The 27,023-nt window shown below is 46.4% G+C and overlaps 1 protein-coding gene across 9 annotated transcripts in view; it reads left to right on the top strand.

Annotated features, from left to right (window-relative positions):
* DOCK11 (dedicator of cytokinesis 11) overlaps nt 1–27,023 on the top strand; it is an 88,418-nt gene that overhangs the window by 24,182 nt on the left and 37,213 nt on the right. For 6 of the 9 annotated variants that reach the window (XR_011049162.1, XM_068412023.1, XM_068412019.1 and 3 more), the window contains exons 6-30: nt 815–910; nt 3,061–3,195; nt 4,469–4,646; nt 5,096–5,175; nt 6,331–6,414; nt 8,471–8,611; nt 10,282–10,491; nt 10,841–10,963; nt 11,969–12,051; nt 13,561–13,683; nt 13,865–13,941; nt 15,112–15,296; nt 15,399–15,464; nt 15,635–15,727; nt 16,132–16,255; nt 16,904–17,025; nt 17,470–17,556; nt 19,425–19,514; nt 20,986–21,104; nt 23,378–23,447; nt 23,525–23,650; nt 24,222–24,293; nt 24,670–24,816; nt 25,284–25,367; nt 25,794–25,905. Coding sequence is in view for 8 of the 9 variants with exons in the window: in XM_068412023.1 (XP_068268124.1) it covers nt 815–910; nt 3,061–3,195; nt 4,469–4,646; nt 5,096–5,175; nt 6,331–6,414; nt 8,471–8,611; nt 10,282–10,491; nt 10,841–10,963; nt 11,969–12,051; nt 13,561–13,683; nt 13,865–13,941; nt 15,112–15,296; nt 15,399–15,464; nt 15,635–15,727; nt 16,132–16,255; nt 16,904–17,025; nt 17,470–17,556; nt 19,425–19,514; nt 20,986–21,104; nt 23,378–23,447; nt 23,525–23,650; nt 24,222–24,293; nt 24,670–24,816; nt 25,284–25,367; nt 25,794–25,905 (2,827 nt within the window). In the remaining variant the exon portion in view is untranslated. The remainder of the gene's footprint in view (nt 1–814; nt 911–3,060; nt 3,196–4,468; nt 4,647–5,095; nt 5,176–6,330; nt 6,415–8,470; nt 8,612–10,281; nt 10,492–10,840; nt 10,964–11,968; nt 12,052–13,560; nt 13,684–13,864; nt 13,942–15,111; nt 15,297–15,398; nt 15,465–15,634; nt 15,728–16,131; nt 16,256–16,903; nt 17,026–17,469; nt 17,557–19,424; nt 19,515–20,985; nt 21,105–23,377; nt 23,448–23,524; nt 23,651–24,221; nt 24,294–24,669; nt 24,817–25,283; nt 25,368–25,793; nt 25,906–27,023) is intronic. The other 3 variants (XM_068412018.1, XM_068412022.1, XM_068412024.1) reach the window with 3 other exon arrangements.

Here is a 27,023-nt window from a genome sequence, read left to right as displayed (position 1 = left end):
GTTTGACAAGAAAAGAGTGAAAACCTGCCATTTGGAATACAGGAGATTATATAAACCAGCCCCTTTGTAGCTCATCGGCAGACAGTCCAGGTCTACCTCTGCTGCTGAGTCACTGGAAGTCCCAGGGCAAGTTTTTTTCATCAGTCTGGGATCTCATTTCCCTCCCTCTCCAGCTGAGGTCATGGTTAGGTATGGAGCCTAATTGTATGGAGAGCTCTTCTCCCTTTCTGGGACCACGGGACAGGAGCAGAGATGGAAATCCCAGCTGGTATGCCAAGAACAGCCTGGTTGGGTCACTTGAAACTTCTTGTTTTGATAAATGTGAAACAAGTCTGTTACATTTCAGCTATTGGGGTTTGGTGGTTTTTGCCTAAATTTAAAACGGAGAGTGGATTTATGCAAAAGGAAATGACAAAATAAGTCTGGAGTTCTGCATTTTGCAACTTTCTAAACAGACCATTTTGAAAATTTCCTTCTTCTCCTGGTTTTTGAAATACTGCCTAAGAACCAGCATGGGTTTCCTCATTGCAAAATCGCTGTGCAGCTCTATCAGCATAGATGTAATCTTTCTTTTTTAAAGGTGACCCAAACTAGCCTGTTTTGCCTCTTTCTTAGAGTTAACCCTGAATTTTTTTGTGATAACACTGTACGTGTAGCTGTACATGTTACACATACATTCTACGTATTACTGTGTTGCTGTAGTTAAAACAGTATTGCTTTCCGGGGTGGACATATCCCTTGTGTCCCAGGGGAATTTTGCACGGGAGGCAGTTCACCTGATCTCCTCTTTTTCTGATCTTTTGCTCTCTTTCAGGATTCCTCGTCCTTGTGCTCCCAGAAGGGTGGTGTGATAAAGCAAGGCTGGCTGCACAAAGCAAATGTAAATAGCACAATCACTGTTACCATGAGGGTGAGTTTGATGCAGCATTATGTTAATCGTGAACTAGGCGTGAGGTTAAGTTCAGACCACATCTCTAAAGCTAGCAGGAGTACAATGGGTGGGTTTGGGTTTGGATGGGCATCTGTTCTGATTGTAGCATATCCCAAGGTGGACTGGAAAACCCAGTCTGGTAACAGCTTTTGACCCTTCCCTCCCCAGAATATCAGACCAATGCATTTCAAATCATGACAGGCAAGCTGAACAAAAAGGCAAAGCAAGTTCTAGTAAACCAAGATTGTTTTCTGAATGAGCAACTGAGACCCAGAAGAGGAAGGCAGTTTAAATAACAGAAACAGCTGCCCTGCAAAGAAGACTTTCTGAATTGATGGTTTCCTTGCTGGTAGGAAATATGTACAGAGGCCAGCTTTAAATTGAAATTACAAGTCTTGCTTTAAAAGCAAGGGTGATATCACTGAGGAGATGGAGCATTACTGACCTCGAAGCAACAGCTGCATTGTCTCCTGTTCTCTGCCGTACATAATCCGACGTGTCATTGCTTAGATTTTGCAGTGGAGGTTTTTAATAGTTCCACCGCAGGTTTTTGCTGTGACAATGAGCCAGTCTGTTGTTCCACCATGCAGCTGCCTTGTTACAGCATAGAGAGAATATTACGGAGTTATGCTCAACTGTGCAGCTGAAGGATGGCTGCAGTGAAGCTGCTTTGTAAGGATATTACTAAATCTCAAAAAGCTCAGTTGTTCTGAGGCTTGATTCAATGAGTTACGCTTTCATGAGAAGTGGATCAGGGCTAATTTTAATCTGAGTTTTAAAATGACTACTCATGAGATGCAAATGGCTTAGCATGAAATCCCATACCCACGAGGGATATCAACCCTGTGATATCTAGAGAGAGATCTGTCATGGGTTTCTGTAGCATCCACTGCCAAAGTTTCTGAGATTGATTCAGTGAAGTGCTAAATCAGTGTTTAAGCTGGTTTAACACTTAGCATACTTAATTTCCATGTATTTTTGTGCTTTGTTGAACTAAAGGTTTCGTTAAGTCTTATGAAACTTAAAGTTCAACAACCCTTGGAGTATCTCTACAGCTAACTACTCGTCAAAATGATGCCAGAGGTTACCTTTCAGAGGGCTTAGGTTACCGTTCAGAGTGCGATGCTCCCTTCCGGTTTTGTGTGAGGAAGCGAGTGGTTTTATTGGACATTTGCTAGTGTCAGTAACGATGGGAGCAGGAAATTGCTAGTAGTCTTCCATCTGGGATGAAAAATGCTGTGTTTGTTCATAGATCTTCCAGATATGCAGAACAGTGGAAATACTCAGTAGCGCTTGCCCTGGCTTCCTTCGTGATTCTCCTAACGCAGATAGCCAGCAACTGTGAAATGCACCCTGCTCCTTACCTGATGGCATATGGTGCTACCATAATTGCTGCCAAAATGTTCTCCTGAATTGTAGTCCGGTGCTTATTGGCTGACAAATGTGAAGGAAGGTGTTCTGAGATACTGGAGAGCTCTTCTTTTAATTAATGCACAGTTTTCATAAATATCAATAGCTCAAACACAGGAACACTTCTCCCAAACTTGCTGCTTTCTGGGGTGAGAATTGAACACTAAGACAAAGCCTATGAAAATAGGTTTGTATTAAAAAAAAAAAACAAACCTATAACACAAAAAAACAAGCAGTTGAATGGATTAGAGTGTTTCTTGGCTTGCATTTGAGTGCTAGGAATTTCCACATGTCTGTTCCAAAGTCTTCTGGAGAATTGCTTTGTAATTCTAACTGAGGTCTTTATCAAAAAGGCTCTGGAAATACCTGCTCTGGGGGGGGATGAATCTTCAAGCAACGTGCTGATCTGAATTTACCGTGCAGCATTACTTTGTAAAGATAAATGAGGCTGGAGCCAGCTGAGAGACGAGCTGGAAGCCCTGGGGGTTTGCTTTAGATGGCCAAACTTATAACAACAAGCACATTAAAATTAAAGAAGATGACAAAGTCTCTCTTTACAAAACCAAGTCATACACAAAGGGATGAATCTGCAACACTCTAGGGTCATCGGTGTTTCTTGTTACGGCATTTTCTCAGTAGCAGGAGGGCAGATACTGAAACTGAGACTGTGGTTTGTGATATACAACAGCGTGAATACTTGCAAGACTCTTCTTTTGCAGGTATTCAAGAGGAGGTATTTCTACTTGTCACAACTCACAGATGGCTCCTATATCCTTAATTCCTACAAAGATGAGAAAATCTCAAAAGAATCCAAAGGCTGTATTTTCTTGGATGCTTGCAATGATGTTGTTCAGGTAGGTGTGCTTTCTTGCGCAGCTGTACATGAGCTTATGCATTTCTAGCTCTGAGACAGAAATGCTCTCTCAAGGTCTGTGCCATTGAGGGGTGAAGGCACAGATTTACAAACTAACCCAGAGCTGTCAGCCAGTCTGATTAAAAGGCAGGCAAGGAGTTTCATAAGGGTGCCATACTTTTGGCCGGGTAGGCAGCAAGTGGAAGAACTGCTGTCAGAGTAAAATGGAAGCGTTTCATCGTTACCTCGTCTGCTGTCTGCCTGCTCTGTCCATCTCCTTTACCTCGTTACCATAGGTCAGGAGCCTTCCAAGACACCCCAAGGGTTGAAGTCAGTAAGTGTGACTTAGTCTTGCACACCTTCCTCCTCTGCTTGCTGCTCGCACCAGCTTTTTGTTTCTTAAGTTATGTCCTGATAAGTCCATGCAAACATGCAGCCCTTTGGGACTTAAGACCTGCAAAGGTCTTGTAAGGTTTTAGGAGCAGGTATTTGTACAGGGCTTAAAGATGGGTTTGCTTTGTTATGCTGAGAGTGAAGTGCAGCAGTGGATTGCTGTTGTGCCACCTGCCGTTGCTGTCTCTGCAGAATTTTCCAGCACAGAGTGTAGTAGAGCTGGTACAGGGCAGCTTAAACGCCTCCGGTGGTTTGCTTCAGTGTGGATGAGTCAGAGCTGTGTGTTTCCGTTTATCTTTCTGAACACAGTAAAAGCAGCAGTGCACATGCCTTGGAGATGTACAGGATGTACTTCCCAAGTGCACCAGATTTGCCTTGGCTTCTCATTGGAAAATGCTGTTTAAAGGCCAGCAGAGCTCAGAAGAGTTCCATTGAACAATTTGCTTTTAAGATAGATGCCTCTAAGTGTCCTGGAGTGCAGCATTGCTTACTGTGTTAGACAAATCCAGTTCTTGGCTTTGCTGGCTAAAGCTTGAAGGTCTAACGACGTAAGAAGGAGCTTGCTCCTGCTCCTCAGTGCAATGGCTGTGGTTCACTCTGGCTTTCTTCCACTTTCAGAGTAGCTGGCAGCCATGGAGCTGTGTACTGCTTGATTGCAGCCGTGCAGCCCTTGGTGATTATTGCAGGAGAGGTGCTGTGTCAAGGAGGGTGCTTGCATTGTTATGTGATTTTTTTTTTTTTTTTTTTTTTTCTTCTTTCTTCCCTGTCATGGTGTTTCAGTTCAGGATGCTTTCACAGAGAGGACCCTTATGGCAGGTACTGTGCTGAGTCATTGAGGGAAATGTAATACAAACCCTGCTCTTTCTTGTTTGTCTGTTCAGTGTCCTAAAATGCGGCGTTATGCATTTGAACTCAAGACAATAGACAAGTACAGCCATTATCTGGCAGCTGAAACTGAGCAGGAGATGGAAGAGTGGCTGGTAACTCTGAGAAAGATCATTCAGAGCAATACTGAGAGTCTGGTGCAAGAGAAGAAAGATACTGTGGAATCTGTGCAAGGTCAGTTTATAAATAAACACCTACCTTTACCCTTTCCAGCAGGATGCAAGCAGTGTGCTTGGAAAAGTATATACTTTTCTTTCTGGATTCATACCAAGAAGTGTGGCTGACACATGATATCATGCAAAAGGGCTTAGTATAACGTAGGTGATAGTCTGAGGAATAAATGTGGAGGGAAACATGACCCTTCCTCTGGATGGGAAATCCACGGCAAAATTTCAAGACTCCTGGAAAATTGGCTCTGTGCTGAAGTTCTGCTTTGGAAAGACCTAGCAGGCTGTAATAGTACACTCTGGTACTAGTAGTGTATGGAAAAATCTTACTCCTGAGCAATCGAAAAGTCTTGAAGAACTGTGCCTCTGCTATTGTAAGCAAATACTGCAGGATGCTTTCTGGCAGAGTGGTGCTCCTGCAGTTGTTTTGGACATCTGTTTTTTGTGTCCCTGCAGATGATGAATCAAGCATGCAGGGAAAATCAGAGAACATCCTGGAGAGCCTGGAGAGAAGCATGCATCCGGAGCTGATGAAGGTATCGTGTTTGCAGAGACTGCTCTCCCAGCCCACGGCTACTTCTCTGCACCAGGTCTTTAAAAGGGGTTTTCCACATTTTGTCTTCAGCTCTGGGGGAGCTGGGCAAGCACCAAGTGCTGCTGGGGTCTCTTATCTCATCTGCCTGTCTCGCAGATGGAGCTCCCTGGTTTGAGGCTGCACGCTCCTCACCCCCAAGTGTGGGGTCCTTGACGAAGAACCAGACTTGGAGCAAATGAAGGGCTGTTGTGGTCGATGCTGCTCGTTCCTGCGCAGCGTGGGTGACTGTCCTGGCTGTGAGAGCGGAGGGGCAGTTAGGTGGCAGCTGCCTCCTGTGTGATCCAGAGTGTGGTTGCCTGCTTCTGTCTGCTTTCTCGTTTGGCAGTGTCGTGGTTTAACCCCAGCCGGCAGCTAAGCCCCACACAGCCGCTCGCTCACTTTCCCCGCAGCAGGATGGGAAAGAGAAATGGAAGAGTAAAAATGAGAAAACTCGTGGGTTGAGATAAGAACAGTTTGATAATTAAAATAAAAATAGTAATGATAAATAGTAATAATAATAATGATAATAAATTGTAACAAAGAGCGAGAAATAAAACCCAAGTGATGCAAATGACAACAATTGCTCACCACCAACTGATCGATGCCCAGCCAGTCCCTGAGCAGCGGCCCCTCGCCAACCTCCCCCTAGTTTTATTGCTGAACGCAGTGTCATACGGTATGGAATATCCGTTTGGTCACTTGGGGTCACCTGTGCTGGCTCTGTCACCTCCCCACTTCTTGTGCACCCTCAGCCTCCTCGCTGGTGAGGTGGTGTGAGGGGCAGAACAGGCCTTGACTCTGTGTAAGCACTGCTCAGCAATAACAAAAGCATCCCTGTGTTATCAACACTGTCTCCAGCACAAATCCAAAACACAGCCCCATACCAGCTACTATCAAGAAAATTAACTCTACCCCAGCCAAAACCAGCACACCGAGCCACAGCACTTTACTGTCATTGCACTGTGTTGGTGACTGCAGTGAGAAGCCTTGCGTTGTCTCCCACATCACAAAGGGAACCTGAAAAATACTTATTTTGTTTTACTTCCATTCTTTCCAAATAACAAATGTTTGCCTCTGTGTGGCCAGGCGGTAATCTCAATGCTTTCCTTTGTCCTAGTATGGAAGAGAAACAGATCAGCTGAACAAACTGAGCAGAAATGATGGAAGACAAAACCTCTTTTCTTTTGACCCAGAAGTCCAGGTAAACATCCCCATGTTTGCAAATAGGAGGTTTTGCTCTCTGTAAGATCTCCTTTGGTGTCATGCCTCCCCTGTTCCCTTGCATGGCCACAGTGTTCGCCTACACAGGCAGCGTGTTCTTCCGTGGATGGGAGAATAGAAGTGCAGCCTATGTCCCTGTTGGTGCGAGCTGAACAAGTTGTCAATGCTCAGGTGACAACCCAAATAAAGGGAGGGAGGACTCGCAGCAGCCCCACACATGGCCTCCCTCCAGCTTTGCTGACTTTTGTGTGATGCATCTTGATGTTGCTGGATTTCAAACCCTTCGTGTGGGTCTCTGGGATGTTCTCATGGTTGCAGAAGCCGTAGAAGTGGTATTGCAAGGACACCTGCAATGCTGTGTGGGCTCAACACGTATGGAGTAGGGAGCAGTGATGTTAAAGACCATGACAGGAGTTTACAGGGGGAGCCTCAGTCTTCAGGGAGCTTTCAGATGTAGGGGACATACAAACAGAAAAAACAGCCCATGATGTTCTCCTGCACTGGAGTAGAGGTTCATTGACTATTGGCTTGTTTTCTTCTCAGCTTTGATGTCTTTGCTGAGCTCTCTGCCAAGGTCCAGGTCTGGGATTTCAGTGGAATGAGCTGCAATTGTTAGCACAGTTTTAGAGAATTGTTCCAAGTTATTTCATAGTTTCTGGTTCTCATTCTCGCATGCTTTGGCTTGTTCACACCTGTGAAAAAGAACATTCTGGTTTAACAGGGAAATGTAATTAGTCTTTAAAAGGTTTAGTTGTACAATATGAGCTTTTCTCTTGGCACTTCTTTAAAGTCTTTAACAGGAAGAAGATAAGCATCCAGGAGGCTTTTTTTTTTTGAGAAGCTTTGAGAAGTTGCCAATATTCTAGTCAGATAACAAAAATGGAAATATTATTCAGTGCGGAGCACCTAAGTTATCTTTTTTTTACCTAACCAAATGGTTAGGCTGAATTCACTGCCCTCCCTCTATACCCAGAGCTCTTCATTCAAGTGTGGGTCAGTCAGATCTGCTATACACTGAGCATTCAGAATCACTGCTCTAGTCAATGCTGGTGTGTACGTGCACGCTTGTATGCCTGGTGCTAAGGAAACATGGAGCAGGAACGTGTGCCTGCAACGTACTTTCCTCATCGAAAGGAAATAGGGGAAACAATGGGAAGAGTTTCCCAGAATCAGATTAACAATTGCAGCCTATTTTGCTGAAATTACTTGATCGTGACATACCAGCACGCTAAGTTTGACATGCAGGTTTCTGCAGGGGGAAAAATGAATAGGACTGTGCCATATTGTCACTGAGAGATGTGCTGGTATTTAGGGGTGTTTGGTAGCTCTGTGTACCCAGTGTCCAGTACGATGCATATGGTGAAGGCTGGGCGTCCTTATCTGGCTGATGGTATTTTGGTCACGTACGTGTCTGCTCTCTGGGAAGGGCGGATGTCGAGGCACAGACAAGGCATGGGTGTTTTGGGTTAGGAAGGAGGTGATTATAATCAAGACTGTTTGGATTTCTCAGCTAGCTCTGCAGACAGTCTTTGTTGTTTGTAACCATGCACTGGTTATTGCTGTGCATCTAGAAATGCTTGCCAGTTCGAGATGTTGTTCACGATCCCAACAGCATGTGCCTTCTCTCTATTTCAGGCACAGGGACCATCCCTTAAACTAGTCAAATTTTCAAAGTGGAAGATAATTTTCAGAGTGTAACGACAGCTTCTGTTCCCCTTTCTTCCCTAAACTCTAAATGGTGTTTGGGAGGATCCATTTACAGCAGGGTTACAGCAAAGCAGGAAGGAACTGAAAGCATACTGAGGTTTAGTTTTCTGTGGTCTACAAAACAGTTTGCTAAAAATTGATACATGCCCATGAATTCACGTCTTGAATACATTTGTGTTACATCACCAAATGGCACTCATTTGTGAATGTCTTGTACCGCTTAAAAAAAAATTAATTAAGATAGCATTGGCCATAATGTGATCCCTTAACATTATTCAGGGGTTCATTTTCTTTTTTAATGAGACCAGATTTGTTTGTTTGCTGTCTAGAGGCTAGACTTCTCAGGGATCGAGCCGGACGTGAAGCCGTTTGAGGAAAAGTGCAGCAGGCGCTTCGTGGTGTGCTGCCAGGACTTCTCCCTCAGCCTCCTTGCTCAGCTCAGCGACAGGTTGGAAGGAGCACCCACCAACGTAAGGGGAGCTCTGGCATGTCCTGCTTTGTCTTCTTTCTCCTCACCAGCAAGAAAAATCCCTCAACAGATTAATCTGGGTGGATAAAAACATCCCATTTTGCCATGAACTCTGATGGGACCTGGGCAGGCGGTGGCTGCTGGCCCAGGGTCATTGCAGGATTTGTCTGCCTTGATATTTTGGTGTTCCAAAAATGTGTTTGGGGACAGGGTCTGTCCTGACGTGCATCAGCCTGCCAGGAACTGGGACTGCTGGGAAACCAGTGGTTCAGAGGCATAGGGAATGGGGAGCGTGTGTCTGCCACATTCTGGGTCCCTGTGAAAGTCCTGTTGGTAAATGATTAAGCTCCATCTCCAAACCACTCACTGCTGTGTTTTATTTCATTTCCCATAATGGCAAGGGATTTCCCTGTTCTGAAACCTTCTTCTGACTCCCAGCCTAACTGTATTCACAGCCACTCTATTATATGCATTTGTTATTGTGCCAAAGTTGTGCCTTAGCCTAAAAAGCTCTTCCTTGTATTTTCTGAGCCTCTGATGTCTGTAGACAGCTATTACATCTCTCCTCAGCCTTTGTTCTGCCAGGCTGAACAGACCAGGCTCCTCCAGTCTTTCCTGCCAAAACATAATCCCTGTTATGTCCTGCATCTGCTCTGGCTGGAGTCAACCCAAGGGTGTCAGAGCAGCAGGTAGCATTGCAGGGGAGGCAGCGGCGCTGGCACTGTCCGATCTCTGCTGATCGTACCTTGTCTGATGCCTGTTAGAGTTGTAAAGGCTTTTTTGTGATGGTTTCATATTGGCAGCTCACAGCTAGGGCACCAGGCTCATTCTCCTCGGTAACACCCAGCGGATGAATACATTGTTATTCATCCTTAATCAGGGCCAGAGTCAGACCTAGTCAGCACATTTCTAGTATTGATGTAATGCCTCCGGGTTATGCTGTAATGTCTCGGATATGCTCGGTTCTTATCTTAAGGGCTTCACTTTTATCTTTACGTGGACACATGCCTGCTAGGATCTTTGAATTAAAAATAAGTGGAATTGTTGCTACTTGCCTTGTGCTGCCAAGGTCAATAGCTACAAATGAGTTGGCAGATATTGCACCTGCAGTTCCTCAGCAGTGTTAGCCTTGTATTTGAGCTCACCTGGCTGGGAGAACTAACTTTGCTCCTGTGCTGCCTGGCAGATAGCAGCTGAGGAACATTTTGAGTGTCTTGCAGTTGGGCCATCCAGAGCTGATTGACTTTGGACAATACGTGAAGTGGTCTTTAGCATGTGAACATAAACATTCTTAAGTTGGTTTCTTTCTCATTGCAAAGGGTAAACAGCTCTGATGGACTTGGGTCATCTTTTCTTCCTAACTTCATAGTTTATCACTTATATGAAAAACCCTATGAATTTCATTCTTTATGCTTCATTGATGGTTTTGAAGTAGCTTTGTTCAAATTGACTAGATCAAAATGCAAGAAGATGCAGGAAAAAATGGTTTTGTGTATTTATAAAGCAAATAAACATGGATTGGCTGTAAGTATTCTGTAAAATGCTGGTGTACAAAATTAAAGGAACAAACTGATGCAGAAGGCAAACTTAGCAGGGAAGGCAATGCATGTTGATACTCTTGAGCCTGTACCATGCATTTTTTTTGACACATATATTCAATCAAATTTCCAGGTTGAGCCCTTTTTCCTAAGCTTGGCGTTATTTGACCTGAAAAATAATTGCAAGATTTCAGCTGACTTCCACGTGGACTTGAACCCTCCGTCTGTCCGTGACATGCTGCTGGATAAGTTTGCGTCCGGAGCGGAGGGCGCCAAAGGACGTTCGCCAGGCGAGAGCCTTGTGCACGGGGTCCCTGAGTCTTGCCTGCGCTACATAAAGCGGGTGAAGAACTGACTTTCTCCTCATTCTGTATCTCTGTTGAGGCTGTGGCTGTTCAGTAGTGTTGTGGTGTGTTGTTATCCACTGTGTGGAGAAGCAGAAGTCAGCTTTTCTCTTGAGCTGTGGGGTTTTGGTCAGTGTTTCAAGCCAGTTGTCACTTCGGGCTCACTGGCAGTGATAGGCAAAGCTTTTCAAGACTTGACCATGCTCAAGCCTTGTGAGTCCCCATGGCCCACCCGCAGAGCAGGGTCTGTGGGGGTTGTGGCAAGGGACTGCGAGATGATGGGGGCCAAACCCGGTGGTGCAGGTAGGGTGTCCTGCTCTCTGACAGCCTACCATCTATCTGTTGCAGGGGCTGTTCTCCGTGACCAATCCACACGTGGAGATCTTCCTGGTGGCCCGTGTGGAGAAGGTGCTGCAGGGCAGCATTACGCACTGCGCAGAGCCCTACATGAAAAACTCGGACCCGGGGAAGGTATTGGATGGGGCCATGAGAGTATCTGCTTAGTGATGCTGTCTGCTGCTGCTGCAGGGAGTAGTGTGGTCTGAAATATGGGTTGTTTCTGCTGCTCTTTTGCTTCTTTCTGGCAAATACTGGTCTTCATCCTTTCTGCTGCTTGTGCTGTTCCTAGCCTGGCTTCAGCTGAGCTGTCCTGGGAGATTCAGTTCCTTCCTCTGGAAATAGGCAGAGGATTTTTAGAAAAAGCCAAGCAGTTGGGGCAGGGGAATCTTTCCACGTTACACTTCAACAAGGCAAAGCCTGGGCTGGCAGCAAAAAAGTGGGACACTTCATCCCCAGAGAAATGGGCTGCGCTGCTACGTGGTGCTACACACAGTGTCTTGGACTGGTCCCAGCTCACTCCCGCTGGGAACAGCGTTGTTTTAGTAGTAGCAGAACATGGGCTTCACCCTTTATTCTGCTCTCCCTGCCTGTGTCTTGTTCCATGCAGAGTGCTGTGATCATATGGGTGAACTTATGCAAAGAGTGGTCAGGGAGGGGCCCTGGTGCTGCTGTCATCAGTCTCTGCATCCCAGCTGGAGCTGATGCTGCCTTGCTGCAGCCGGTCAGAATTAGTCCCTGGAAAATCAATGTGTGGAACACCTGGTATGCGATGGCATTCCCTTGGCACACTTCGAAAACCTGTACAAGATGAGCCAGTTTTGGAAAATAAACTAATGCCCTTTGGAAGAGAAAATACTAATACCCTGACAGTTTGACACAGAATCAAGAGGAGTTTTAATATTACTGTGCCCACAACATGTTTGCGATTGCTTTGCAAAAGTAACAAATGTGCACGGTGTGAAGTGACACACAGGGGTGTCTATCAGCTGCTTTGGCAGCTGTGGTGCTGTGTGCCTGGGGAGCTGTGCGTTGTGGAGCACAGAGGGTTCCTTCTCCCTGGAGAGTGCAGTGCTCTTTACTCCTTTTCCCAGGAAGGTGGAAGCTGTGGCACACACTAACCTCTCTTGTGTTTTTCAGACTGCCCAGAAGGTCCATAAGGTGGCCAAGCAGGTGTGCAGCCGTCTGGGGCAGTACAGGATGCCCTTCGGCTGGGCTGCCAGGTTAGTCACCTCGGACCACGCTTTGGCCACGGTGGGAGCTGCCGCTGCAAGTTATCTGGGACGTGATCGGGCCAAGGGACTGAAGTCAGTGAAGTTGTAGCCAAGGGCAGAATCTGGCTCCAATTCCCAAGACAGAATGGGGGATTGGCCTGAAATGCTCTATCTAGAATTAGAAACAAAATATTAAAAAGTAAACAGTGCTGGGAAGACAGTAACCTTCCTGCTGACCTGTGGCTACTGCTATCAGGGCAGAACACTTCTGGGGGCAAATTACACCGTCCTGTGCTACTGCAGGAATTGGTGCAGAAATTCCCTCCTGACACCAGCCATTGCCCGGGACAGGGTGAGAGTGGAGGACCTCCTGGCCTGGCAGTGGCAATCAGCTGGGGTTTGTCTCCCATCTTAGATTCTGCTTTAATTAATGTTCTTGGGAATGACTGGAGGTAGTGATTCCATTCCCTTGCTGTTCTCTTACTGGGACTGATAAAGTACTTCAGTGCTAACTCCCTTAAATCTCACATCAGAGGAAGGCCTGAAGGCCAGTTCATCCCTCTGCCACTGCCTCCTATTGCTAAATTGCTCTTTGGTGCTGACAAAAGGGATGGTAATGACATTGGAACACCAGATGACTGTCACAGTGGGCTGGGATTTGGTGGTGTACGGCTTGCAGTGCATATTCTTGAGCTGGATTTTACTGTGATACTGGCTGCTCAGCTTCGAGATGGTATTTCTGGGATGCAGCTCGCTCCTGGGAGCCAGCACACAGCCTGTGCAGTGCCTCAGCCCTCTTTCCAGTGGTGCCTCAGCCTAACGGTGGGCTCTGTGTGGGCATTGACTTTGACAGGCTTCAGATTTGTTCCTGCTGGGTGAAAAGCTGCATTTGGAGACCAAGGAGTTGAGTGGCCTGGTGTGGGGAGCTGTGTTAATCTACATCCCTGGAACAGTTTCCCAGTGGGTCTCAGAGGAAGGTGTTTGCCCAGAAAGGGAGTACGGATGCTTTAACGTTCTTACTGTACAGACACCCACAACCTTTATATTCAAGGTCAGTATTCATCCAGGGCAGAGTCCAATCTCCTGCTCTGGAGGAAGCTGATGTATGTCCTGAGGCTGGTCTTCATCATTCAGTCCTTTCCTAGGAGAATTTCCATGCTCCGACCCCATGTGCAACTAGGAAGATACCAGTTGGTGTTAGAGGGAGGGGATTGAAGGGCGTTCATGATTGTGGACCAGGCTTGGAACTGGGCTGGGTGTGTCCTTCTCACCTGGCTGGAGAGAAGGGAAGTGGGTGATGTCCCGTGCAATTTTATGGGACACGGTGGATTGCAGTCTGTATGGGGTCTAAGCACTGCGTGAGGATGGGAGGGTGATCAGGAGGTCTGGCAGTGTTCAGAGCAGGCACAGGCCAGTGAACCTCTCGCCTGATAAACTGCCCTTCAGTCTGACGTGTCAAAAACCTCAGCATCTGCATATTTACCAACATTTCAGAAGTGTGTCTCTTCTTTTCTGCAGACCAGTATTCAAAGACTCCCAGGGCACTCTCGATGCTGAAGGAAAATTCTCACCTCTGTACAAGCAAGACAGCGGCAAACTCTCGAATGAAGATATGCTGAAGCTTTTAGCAGAGTATAAGAAGTAAGTGTAAGAGACTGGTGCAGAGGCTGAGCAGGCATTTTAATATACATTTTTAAACAGTTAAGCATAAGCATGAGATGACAATTTCTAAAATTCTCAGAGGGTAACAAAAAGCCCTGCTGATGAGTTCAGCAGCTGAGCTTTCAAGGTTAACATTCTTGTTCCTTTCTCCCTAACGCAGACCGGAGAAGACAAAACTACAGATCATTCCAGCCCAGTTGAATATTGTCATCAAAGATGTCCCACTAGATTTCACAAGTAAGGATTCTGAATCTTAAAATAAATACTGATGGCTCTAGCCTCAGGAGTTAATGCTTTTATGGGGAGTTTTGCTGTTTCATTAGCAAGAGTATCTCAAGGCTGTGATAAGAAATGAGTAATTCAGCACAACCACTGACTTGTAAGTCTTTCTGATGGATTCTGTGGACGGATGTGGTCCAAGTGCAGAGGTTTACCTGAGGGGTGCATCTGCTTTGCAGTTTGGCAGTCACATTTTAAATCTAAAGGAAGCCACCTGCCTGTTTTTGCTATTATTATTACACCAATCTCATATAACATTTTTGATCCATAACACCAGAGGGCTTCACAAACGTAGTCAGTGTGATTCTTCTCTTTGCATGTAAAGAAACTGAGGCAAAGAAAGGACTTGTGACATGTTCAGTGTCACCCCACGGGCCTTTGGTGGCTCATGTTACGAGTTCTGTAGTCTGGCCCCCTGTCCAAAAGGCTTTTCTGGTGGACTTAATTCTTTTGTTCTTTGAAAGGCCATCACTTGATATGAACTCTCCCTCATGGTGCATGTGAGTCTCACTGAATTAGACGGGGCTTGTGCACTGGTATTTGAAGGCAACTTAAGTGTCAAACATCTTTCTGAAGCAGAGTGGCAAAGGACTGACGCAGTGGGACTGACGCACTTTGAGACATCAGTCTCGAGTCATCATCTCAGTAGCCTGTCTGCTTCAGTCAAGTGATGTCTGCATGGTTTATAAAACAGTAACTTAATGGGTCAAATTCCTGGAAGTCTCAAGGTGCAGGCCCTGGGCAGAGCAGCTGTCTCTGCCCAGACATGGGTCATTTACAAGACCCTTTGACTTTACACAGAGCTACAGGAAAGTGCCGCTTCTGCAGTCCCCACAAGCAAGAAGAGCAGAGCCCCATGGTGCCCATGCACCCATCTTTTCTCAGTGTTGCTAATGCAGTCAGTGACCACAGATGTTGTATGACCCAGGGGAGAATTTTCGCTTAATCGTTTCAAGGGGAGCTGGCCAAGTCCTGCTGCCTGGTCAACACACACGACCCTCAGATGCAAAGAGCACTGGATGCTCAAGAGCAATGGCAGAGTTTCAGACCCACAAATTTCCTTTCACGTGAGCTGTATTTCCCATATTTGTGGAGTGCACGCTTATCCAAGCTTTCCTTCTCTTCTAGATTGTGTCACAGCTTCTTATATTCCTATAAAGCCTTTTGAGAAGAGCTGTGAGGACATTGCAGTTGAAGTGGAGGAGCTTGTCCCAGAAGTTGCAAAATACTGTTATCCCTTCACAGTCTACAAAAACCACCTCTATGTCTACCCCTTGCATTTGAAGTACGAGAACCAGAAGGTGTTTGCAAAGGTGAGCGACCCAGAGAGCAGGCTGTAGCCAGACTCGGTGTGGTCTGGGCTGATGCGCCTGACCTGTAGCAATGGCTCATCCTTGTGTTCTCCCCCATTTCAGGCAAGGAATATTGCGGTCTGTGTTGAGTTCAGGGACTCAGATGAAGCTGATGCCAAGCCATTAAAGGTGGGTACCTGTTAATGGGGCTGCCATTTGCTTGCTGCTGTGTGCTGCATGCCAGCCAGGCTCAGCAGGACAATAGGCAAGCACTGAGTTTCCATGGTCGCTGTTTTAATTTGGCTGGCTAATTTAGGGTGGCAGCAACCCTGAATTCAGCTCTTCATTTGCGTTTCCAGTGTATATATGGCAAACCCGGAGGCCATCTCCTGACCACAAACGCGTATGCTGCCGTGCTGCATCATAACCAGAGTCCAGAGTTCTACGATGAGGTAAAAATGAAACAGTGGGAAATAACAGATTTTTTTTGGGTGCTACAAAGCCAAGGGGCCTTTCAGGATATCTCTTTTTCCAGGGCTGGGTGAAATACGGATAAAAATAATTACCAGCCCTTTGCCTCAGTAGAAGACCTCAGCAAAGCCAGAGACTTTCTCAATTTTTAATGCCAGTTTGTTTTCTGCTGTCTTTACTGTCACGCTTTGTGCACTCCAATCACACACCCCCATTAACAAGTAATGTGCAGATGTGATGAAAATGTTAGCCAGGAGGTATTTAAGATGGGTAAGAATTTGTCTTGTGTTACTACATACAACATAGCATTTGTGAAATAAAATAGAACTTAAAATATTACTCCACAATTGAAAATTCAGTCTTATCTATCATGGTATCATTTTAGATTAAAATTGAGCTTCCAATTCACCTCCATCAAAAGCATCATTTGCTTTTCACCTTCTATCATGTCAGCTGTGAAATTAATACAAAGGCAACATCGAAAAAACAGGACACCGTTGAAACTCAAGGTATGTTTACTGCTTAAATTACTTCTGTTGGAGTGTAAGAATCCAAGATAAAATGAATGTGGGGACATGAAAAAATATTTGATTAAAATACTAGCCTATCTGAATTTTCTTTTTTGAATGGAACCTAGTACAAATCATAGGTCTACACTGGAATAAAACACAATGTTTTTAGTGTATACTAAAGCTCAAATTTTCACTGCAGTCTGACAGCTATTTCTGCGTGTTCTTGACTTGGCTTGCCTGAATGGGCTGTCGTCAGTTAAGTCAGCAACAAAATCTTGGGCCTCAAGGACCAATCCTGCCAACACTAGGCATGAGTAAGAGACTGAGCACACCCAGGTCCCACTGGTTAGGATGCCTCGGTTGACTGAAGGACCCTCGTTAAGGTGCACAACCATGGCTCACACACAGTTTCTGCCCCTCAAACCCACTCCTGATCTTGCTTGTGCTGTATCTGAATTTTGTTCATGAAGACACCAGGTAAAACGTGCTTTAGCAAGGCTGACATGGTCGATCCCAGCCATGTTGAAGCCGCTTGCACAACTGCGAGTTTGATCTTCTCAGGGTGAGACACAGCTCTGTCTGGAGCTTGAGCTAAACATGTATCGCTGTGTGTCTGCTAATTCTGGTCACTGGTTGCCTCCACAGTGGGATACGCCTGGGTCCCGTTGCTGAAGGATGGACGGATTGTCACCCTGGAGCGGCATTTGCCGGTTTCATCCAACCTTCCACCTGGCTACCTCGATCTAGGGGACACAGAGTCACGAAGGGTAGGAAGGCCAATTAAAATGGACTTAAACATAAAGGGAAGAGGAAAGCTGAGCTTTTGTTACCCCTCTTAAGTTATGGGCTTCTGTTGGTGCTCTGCTCAGCTGGAAAGACCTCTACTGCAGGGCAGTCCCCAAAGCTTAAGGGAGACAGGACACTTTTAATGCCCCTTTCCATGGTTATATAGGTTGCAGGGAAATATTTTTGTGGCAAGCTGGACTAGGCTGTTCCACATGGTGCAGACCAGCAGTGGGCATGTGCTCTGTGTGCACGTTCTTGCAGGGACCCCTCTGCCCTGCTGTGGCTGCAGTCGGGTCACTGGTGTTTGTTGTGGGGTGGAAACCCATTCTTCCCTGACCCATACCTTCTGACCAGGTGTCTGTCTGCACAGAGCCACCTTCTCACCGCAGTCTGAAACCAAGTACTTGAATATTGTCTGTTCACAGCAGCCCAGTGTGGATGCAAAGTGGGTGGATGGAGCAAAGCCACTATTTAAAATCAGAATCCATTTGGACTCGACGATTTACACCCAGGTAAGTCAAGCACCTTGCTCTTAAAGACTTGCAACACAAATTTAGAGGAAGCAATTGCTGTATCTCTACAACTGCTACGCTGTAGGTGCTGTGGGAAGAGGTATCTGTGTTTGCAGAGCAGCACTGAGATCCTTCTGTAGCAGCAGGTCTGGGATTACTTGCAGGGCTCTGCTCCTTTGTCGAGATGTGATGAACCAGTCATGTGAGTGAATGAGCCTAGGGGAGAGGCTGATGTTTTCTTAGCCAATTGCACTGTAACTGGCAGGACCAAGGAAACACTTGAGCAAATGAGCTGCTTCGATGTTGCAAAAGAGAGAACTGGTGGAAATGGGAGGTTTCCCCAAATATTAGACTGTTTATTAAGTTTAAAAAGAAAAAGTTTTCTGACAGCAGCAGACACAAGAAAACAAGAGTCCTAATTTCCATTTGAAACAAGTTCAGGCTGTTTTATCAAGTCCTTGTGTGTTCCACCGTCTTATGGTAGTGATGGGCTTCCCCAAGCTTCACATGATACTCAGCAAAGATCCCCAGCACATACTCTGGGGCACCTCCTGTCAGCACTGCTCATGGGGAAATGCTCTTGGCAGGGCTTGTTGTCCCATGCTGGATGTAATCAGCTGCATTTACACTCACAGCAACTTCAGCATCATCTGAACCTGGTTTAGGGTCTTACTGATTCTGTACAGCACTGGGAGCAGCACAGTAGTTCCACTCCCCACTATTACATTCCCAGGTGCTTTTCAGGGTTAAATAACCTTAGTAATTGAATGTAATCTTGGAGGAGGAGGGAGAGAAGTGGGAAGGAGAGTCTGCCTCAGATGGATAGCAGGAGGTCGGTGAGGCAGATGATGAGACAGTCTCGAAGGGTCACAGCTGGGAGAGGAGGGCTCCCACTTCTCCAGGCCAGTGTTGGATGGGGATTGGGCCTCAGGATAGTGCAACTACAGGCGAATTTTAACACTGCTGGCAGTTTTGTGCTTGATCAATGGCTGGCTGAACATGAGCCAGCAGTGTGCCCAGGTGGCCAAGAAGGCCAACAGCATCCTGGCATGTATCAGAATAGTGTGGCCAGAAGGACTAGGGAAGTGATTGTTCACCTGTACTTGGCACTGGTGAGGCTGCACCTCGAATCCTATGTTCAGTTTTGGGCCCTTGCTACAAGAAAGACATTGAGGTGCCAGAGCGAGTCCAAAGAAGGGCAACGAAGCTGGTGAAGGGTCTGGAGCACAAGTGTGATGAGGAGCAGCTGAGGGAACTGGGGTTATTTAGTCTGGAGAAAAGGAAGCTCAGGGGAGACCTTATCGCTGTCTGCAACTACCTGAAAGAAGGTTGTAGCGTGGTGAGTGTCAGTCTCTTCTCCCAGGTAAGAAGTGATAGGACGAGAGGAAACGGCCTCAAGTTGTGCCAGGGGAGGTTTAGAAGGGATGTCAGGGAAAATTTCTTCACTGAGAGGGTTATCAAGCATTGGAACAGGCTGCCCAGGGAAGGTGGAGTCACCATCCCTGGAGGTATTTAAAAGACGTGTAGATGTGATGCTTAGGGACATGGTTTAGTGGTGGACTTGGCAGTGCCAGGTTAATGGTTGTACTCAATGATCTTAAAGGTCCTTCCCAACCAAAATGATTCTATGGTTAGTTGGGAGCCAGGGGATGGGCAGTGGCTGGGTACATTGGAAAGGCAGGGAGCAGTACTGTAGTCCTGGGAGTTGGCGGCTGGGAACCAAGAGTGCCACTGGTAGTGACATGGGGCTTGCCAGGGACATGGCCCGCTGCCGCAGGTATGTCAGCAGATTTTCAGGTGTAAGCTGCAGAGTAGGAGTTGACAAGTATTAAGGCTGCTGTATTGAACTTGTTTTTCTTCTCTTCCAGGACATGCATTTGCACAAATTCTTCCAGTACTGCCAGCTGGTTCAGGCGGGAGCTAAGGAAGTCCCAGGAGAGCTTGTTAAATACCTAAAGGTGAACAGCTCCTGTCGGTGGGCTTTGTTTGTGTTTTTACAGACCATCAGTAAATACCCAGAGCCCTGCCCTGGGGAAGCATGCACTCCCTGCAGCGCTGGGACGGGTGCATTGTGCAATATCCTCACCTTTGCTTACTGGCACAGCTGTCTGCTTTCTGTGTGCTGCTTCCCACTGCCTTTCACAGCAGAGGAAACAAGTAGGCAACATCACTCTGCAGTGCTGATGGCAACCCCTGCTCCTGGTGGGCTCGCACGCTCCTCCCCTGTTGCCCTAGGTCTGATTCAAACCTTTAAACTGTAGCACAATTCCTTGTTTTCAGGATTATCCATTCAAAACAGGAATTTTTTTTCAGGCTGAAAAAGATCGTTGTGATTATGAGTCAGTTAAATTTGACCACAGATGACCTGTGACCCAGACCCAGCTTTTCAGCAGTCACTGTGGCATAAATAATGGCCTTGGAGCAGGTCCAGCAAAGACTTCTGCAGGGAATATATTTATTGGCTGTTTACTGTCCTTGTTTTCTTTCATAACTGCCTGTTTTTGAGAGTGCTGCCGTAGCAACAGCTCCACTTCCAGTGATGGGGATTTATCACCACAAAGTTACTGGGTGTGTTTCGGATTACGTGTAAATATTTTAAGAAATAGAAATAATGGCAGGTTTTGAAGCCAAGCACTAAAAGAACGGTTGCTTTGTTGAGAGCATTTTGTCAAGGGGCTGGGCAGATCATTGAACAGGGAGACATTTTCATGCTGACCCCAAGTGAGGGCTTCTTACCACCAATACCTCAATAACTTCAGTAATTTAAATAACTAGACACAGATTTAGGAACCTTTCATTAGATTTGCAGGTTTGAAAACTGAAAATGAAATGCACTGTCTCTCCTAGACTTAGGTTGTGAGATTCAGGCAAAAGAGGTCTATGAAGTGGGTGGAGGCTGTATGCACCAGATGATCTTGACCTTCACCAAGTCACTTAAATCCCATTTCCAATAGCAAGCTCTGCCCTTTGGAGAAAAGTCTCACTGCAAGTTATTGGGCATCAGGTTTCCATGCTCCAAAGGCATTTGTGAAGATGGGACTTCGTCACTTCAAAAAAAACTCTCAAGTGATGAGAAGACTTGGGAGCAAACCTTCAGCCTTAAATTCTGGGTTATTGGGGTCAAATCATAGCATGTGACCTCTAATTAAGTCATAGCTGCCTGGGCACATCTGAGAGGAGGATTAATACCCGCCATGAGTGATTCATGGTGCTCCTCGGAGGCATGCAGCTGGGATCTGTCAGCTGGAAGGCAGGCAGTAAGCGCTGCTATGGGTCCAAGTTCTCCTGTCCTCTGGCAGGCTGAAGCCTACACCCTGAAGCATTTGCTAATGCCTGTCCTATTGCCACAGAAGTGTCTGTGGACTGTAAATATTTAACATCTGCAAAATGTTGAACTAAAAGTGTCTGTGTTTTGAAAATTTATTTTAGTGTTTGCACGCCATGGAGATCCAAGTAATGATTCAGTTTCTACCTGTAATTCTTGTGCAACTATTTAGAGTCCTTACAAATGTGACGCAGGAAGATGAAATAGCTGTCAACTGCACCATGTGAGTAAACCATCTGGTTTTCTTCAGTTACAAAGGCAAAGCCACAAACTACAGTGCAAAGCAGGGTGTGGCTTCCCAGTACAAGGTGCTAAGTGACAGCATTGGCTGTCCCTTGCTGCTTGCTCCCATGCTGTGAAATACCAGCTGCTGTCTTCTCCTGGCATGTCTGGGTGGCATGGGGCAGCGTGGGGCCCTTGTCCTGGGAGCTTCATGGGGAAAAATGTGGTATTTTAAAGATACTCCTGGTTTCTTTTTCAAAAGAAAAAGGGTTTGCTGGTGAGGATGGCTCTGGGAGGTGCACCCAAGTTATTGGGGTGTCGAAAGACTCCAGAGCACGTGGGCACATCCCAGCTGCAGGCAGCAGACGTGGTTTTCCTGTGGGAGCGATGCCCCAGTCTCATCCCTGCACACCAGTCCCCTGTGTCAGAAGTATTGCTAAAAATCCCCTGGTGCTGGGTGTGTTGTGCTGTAGAAGGAGCTGCTACATCCGTGTTGGCTCAGAATACAGGGCCTGAAGCAGGCAGTGGTTTGTTGAGCGATGGCTCTGCTGTGCCTGCAGCCCCAAGAGGGCAGCACCGACCAGGGTCTGGTCCCCGCAGACAGTTTCTGCTGTGTGGAGGCATGTGCAGGGCCCAAAGGTAGCAAAAGGTGCAAAAGCACCTTTCCTGCCTAGCTCTGGCCATGGCACCCCTAAACTGATGGGTGCATTAAAACATCCATTTTCCTCCTGTGGTTCATCCTCTGTGAAGTGCTGCGGTGCAAAGGGGGATGCTGGATGCCACTCCATGGAGATCTTCCAGGAGGTACTGTGCATCCATGTACCAAAAGCATCTCGCTCCCATGAAAGCGGAGGTTGGAGGCTGAGCCCTGGTCCCCCAGGGATGCGAAGCCTGAGCCCTGATCACCCAACTATGCAGGACCCATTGCAATCACAGTCCTGCGCCATGTAGTGCAGGTGGTGGGGACTTTTGTGCGGAGCACTGTAATCCCACTCTGCTTGAATCCCCAGAGGGCAAGGACAGGGGAACAAGTGACCCCTGCTGCCGGCTGGGTGACCAGCATCCACCTTCACTTCCAGAGATTTTTAATGCTTGGCCTGATGCTTTCCAGTTTGTCGATAGCTTTCTGTTTAGTGACAACTGTTTTCTCATCCAGACTTTCAGGGTGGAATTTAAAACTCGTTTTATCTGATAAATGGCTTGTAAACTCCTCTCTGTGGTTTGGCCTGTGGGGTCAGTGACAATGTGCAGTAGTTTGTTGTTCCCTCTGGCTGGGACTGGAATGTAAATCCCCAATGTTGGCCGGGGAAACCAGGCACTTGGTGCCTTCGTTAGCTGCCTGGAGTGCTTCCAGAGGGCTGTCATGTTCTCCAGGGTCTGCCTGTCCCCAGTGAACTGCAAGGCAAGAGCCCAAAAATAATACAGTGCATGTAACAAGGAGCGAGGGAGGATACATATGACGTAAATTCAGTAAAAAAGAGCCTTCCAGGATTAATAAATTCAGGGGATGCAGGAAGGTATCAGTATAACAACCATGGAGAATTTTTTTTCCCCGCTTCCCAGCAGAGATTCTGTGGGGTTTTTGTATTCGTTTTGCAGACTTGATGTAGTGGTATAGTTGTTAATTGTCACTTGTATTATCATTAGGAAAGGGCTCCCAGTGAGGACAGACTCAAGACGTGATAAGCTGTACAGTGTGGATGAATCTGTAGCGTGTAAAGGAGGGGAAAGTGGGCTTGCTCTCCATGTAGCAGGTCTGTAGATACAGCCAAAGAGAACTGGATGCAGAGCAGATTAATTTCATATTTTTGTTTTCGACTTATCTAACACCTGAGTGTTGTTCAGGTGTCTAATGCTCACTGCAACATGAGTTTAAGTAGCTGCAGGCTTTAATCCTGGCATGCACAGAGGCCAAAGAATAGGATATGTCCTCTGCAGAGAAATACTCCTCCTCAGCTCTTCGCGCAGAGAGCCTCGAGCATTGAAGGCAGCTGGTCTGGGCGACACCTGGTCCTGCACCACAGTGGAGAAGAGGCTTTGGCCACCTCAGCTCTGAGTACTCTGTCGAGGGGCTGTGCTGTGGCCAAGGATGGCGCAGCCACAGGAGCTGTGTGGGATGCTAGCCTGCAAGTACTGGCTCTCTGCAAATCCAGCTGTGCCAGCGGTGAGGCTTTTCGGGTTGGGCAGGATAGGGCACAGGTGGTGTCTCCTTTCACGAGCTGGAGGAACTTACCCTCGCATTGCGTGCTGAACACAAACCGCATTTCTCCACAGGGTTCTTCTGCACATCGTGTCCAAGTGCCATGAAGAAGGTCTAGACCACTACTTGCGCTCCTTCATAAAGGTCAGTCATGACACACCGCTCTGCAAAACTCCCTGCTGGGAGCAGGCACACTGCTGATGCTGTTCCTCTTGCCTCAGTACGTCTTTCGAGCTGAGAAACCCAGTGTCACACAGGCGAAGATGACCCATGAAATCCTGGTCCTTTCCATGGCCACGATCTTGAAGCAGTCGGCAGATTTTCTAGCCATCAATAAGCTACTCAAGGTGAAGTATTGGCAGTACTTGGCTGTCAGGGTGGAAGGGAGGAAAAGGGGGTCTGGTATAAAGCCCAACGCTTCCACCCATCCAAACCGACCGCAGGAGCAGAGCTCCCAGGGCAGCTCCTCGTGTCCACATCCTCAAGCTTCTTCTCTTACAACAGAGATTAATTCTTGCAGGGAACCTGCCTGTGTTAAGGCTCGTGGCAGGACACAGCAAAGGGCTTTTTATTTTGCCAGTTTTATCTGTTTTCTTCAAGTCACACGTGAGGGGTGGCTCACAGGAGGCAGACTGAGTTTCTGTCTCTCTGGGCCTTTGCTGGCCTTGCACCCCAGACTCTGCTGGCTCCTTGCAGGGTGTGTTGGGGTGCAGAGAGGATGGAGCTATTCCAACCCCAAGACTGGCCAGACTCCTCCAGGTAGCAAAGGCCCCCACACCAAGCTAGCTGGTGCAAGCACAGCTGTACTGATGAAATGCCATTTGAGTGTGAGCTCTCCCTCCCACATCCTGCTTCCCCACATGGTCAAACATGTTCAATCCTGCTGAGAAAAATAATAGTATTCTTTGTTTATTCTAGTACTCATGGTTTTTCTTTGAAGCACTGGCAAAGTCCATGGCAATGTATTTACTGGAAGAAAACAAAATCAAGGTAAAAAGTAAATTTGTTCGATGCTGCATTACAGAGCTATCACAAACTCTCCTCCAAAAGTTCTTCTGAAATGTAACTCTTTATTTACAAAACCCCTGACAAGCTGAACAGCTAGCCAGATCTTTCCTCTTTTTTTCACTTTTCCCTTCTTCCCCTTTTCACTCTCAATTGTAATTTAAAAATTCCAGATCTCCTTACGGCTTGTGCAGCCTCCTTTTGTGTTACCAGCTACTGCGGTTTCAGCCAGTGCTTTCTTTGTGCCAATATCTTATTAGGAAACAATATAAACAAATGCTGAAGGGAGCTCATGCCTGCACTCGGCTCTCCCCGTCTGCTCGCTTGCAGCACTGAACATACAATGTGCTTTTGCTTTCAGCTGCCCAGAGGCCAGCGGTTCCCCGACTCCTACCAGCACGCCCTGCATTCGTTGCTGCTCGCCATCATTCCTCACGTGACCATTCGCTATAATGAAATCCCCGAAGAGTCCAGGAATGTCAACTTCAGCTTGGCTAACTTCCTGAAGGTCAGCGGTTTCTTTCCTTTTCCCAAGCTTTTATCAGAAAACAAAAAAAACCCCACAATTAGAAATAAGCAGCAAGCAAATGAATGTGTTTGTACTTTATCATCTCTTTAGTTTCTTTAGTGATGAAAACTCTGGAGGGCATAAGCTTTCCTAGGAAAGAAACTTTTTTCTTTCCAAGAGACTATGATACTCTATATGTTATCTAGAGTTTTCAGTCATGCCTAGCAACTGTTCAAAACCGGAGAGGAAACATGTGTGCTCTCATTTTAAAGATTTCTGGTGTCCACTGGAGACTTAAGTGAGGTCATCCAAATAATTTCAGAGAAACAGGATCAAATATGTTTTGGAGAGTCAGCGCCAGCCCAGAGGATCAAATCTGGATGCTGGTGGGGCAGTAGTATGGAGGTGATTTAGGATGATTGCTTTTATTTTTAATGATGGGTCACATGTTGCTATTTTTTCTCCAGCGTTGTTTGACCTTTATGGACAGAGGATTTGTTTTTAACTTGATAAATGATTACATTTCTGGATTCAGCCCAAAAGACCCTAAGGTAAGCAGTATGTTTCTTGAAAGCTGGTTTGCAGTTGTACACATCTACATCAGTCAAAGCTCTGTAGTGATTATTTTATAAAACTCTTGGAGGCCTTTTAGACACTGTTCCTGCAGAGTCTTCTGGAGGCAGAGACCTCTTTGTCTGGGCCGAGAGCCTGTATGCAGCTAAGCTTTAAAACAATGTAAGTCAGAATTAAAGGAGAGATTGGTTAATAGTCTGGATGAAAAAGGTAAAGAAGTCCCAAGTGACATCTGCATGCACTGACACTTAAGTGGAGCAACACAAAAATTTGCCAATTATTACTGAGTTTCACCAAATACTGTTTAGATTCCCCAGTCCTTGTGCAACAAACACATTGGACTGGAAGCACATGAGTCAAACTGTGAAAACATAGTTTGCATTTGTCTTTTTTTTTTTCCTCAGCTGCTGATTGAATACAAGTTTGAATTTCTTCAAACCATTTGCAATCATGAGCACTACATTCCTCTGAACTTACCAATGACCTTTTCCAAACCCAAGCTGCAAAGGGTTCAAGGTATGTCCTTTCTCAAGACACTGGCTAGAGAGCTATAATTTATTAGGCTTGATGACTTCTGAGCAGATGGAATTTGGTTTGGTGTCAAGGAAATTTATGTCCTGGTTAGCCTGATTTATATTAACCTCAGGAAAAGTTGCTGTTCTGTCAGGTTTACATCATTTTGCTCCAGAATGATATGCAGGGAGTCTTTTCAGTATTTCCTATATTTAGGTTTGCATGGGACTAACAATATCTGAAAGAAACTGCCCCTGTGTCAGTAAATACACAAATTGTGCAAGTGTAATCCTTTGTTTCTGTAAGTGTCAGCATCCCCTGAGAAGCAGGGTGTCTCATCAATTGGTGCTGTAGAAAACGGAGATACATGAGAACAGACTGAATGCACTGTTCCACTGCCAGCTCTCTTTGTGGCTGCAAGAAGGTGATTTGGGTTACCTTCTGCTTTCATTTTGAATAAGAGTATAGCGGTGCACAGTGCATTCACACTTGTACTCAAACCTGGGCTGAAGGCAGACAGTGGAGAGCTTGAGCCCATGCCAATCCTTAGCACATACAAGGACGTACGTACTGTGGCACCACCATGTATCCACGCTGCTCTCGCTGTCACACCGCGTCCCCTTTGGTCCTGGTACTGTTCACCACAGCGCAGATGGGGTTTGCAAGGGGCTCAGCTGAGGCGCTGTGCAAGTGTGGATGGCTGCAGCTCTGCTACCCATGACGGTGTGGACCGCAGTGCTGAGCCCAGCAGCATGCCTTGCCACCCTCCTAGGATTGCTATAGACATAGCCTCTTACTCTTTGGGTCCCATTTTCTCATCTGTGCTAGATAAATACAGTAAAGATTGCCAGGTTTGGGTGCTAATAGCCTGGCCAAGATAAGTACCAGAGAGGAGAGTGAGGTTTGGGATTTCCCCATGTGAAAGCCCAGTGGATTTATGATTCTGTGATTTATTCTGGTGGAGGCAAGGGTGTTATAAATATTCGAAATTAAATGGAATTTAATTTCTGCCTGCTTCTTAATGCTACATTGGTGTTAAGAGGTTTTATTCCTGATTTCGGTGACAAGGGGATGTTTGGTTGTGCCTCAGGGTGCAGCCATACACATCTCAAAGTGGTTCC

Source organism: Nyctibius grandis, chromosome 13 (genome assembly GCF_013368605.1).
Source record: "Nyctibius grandis isolate bNycGra1 chromosome 13, bNycGra1.pri, whole genome shotgun sequence".
NCBI lineage: Eukaryota > Metazoa > Chordata > Aves > Nyctibiiformes > Nyctibiidae > Nyctibius > Nyctibius grandis.
The sequence above is the reverse complement of the archived record's forward strand: the minus strand, read 5'-3'. Positions and strand labels throughout refer to the sequence as shown.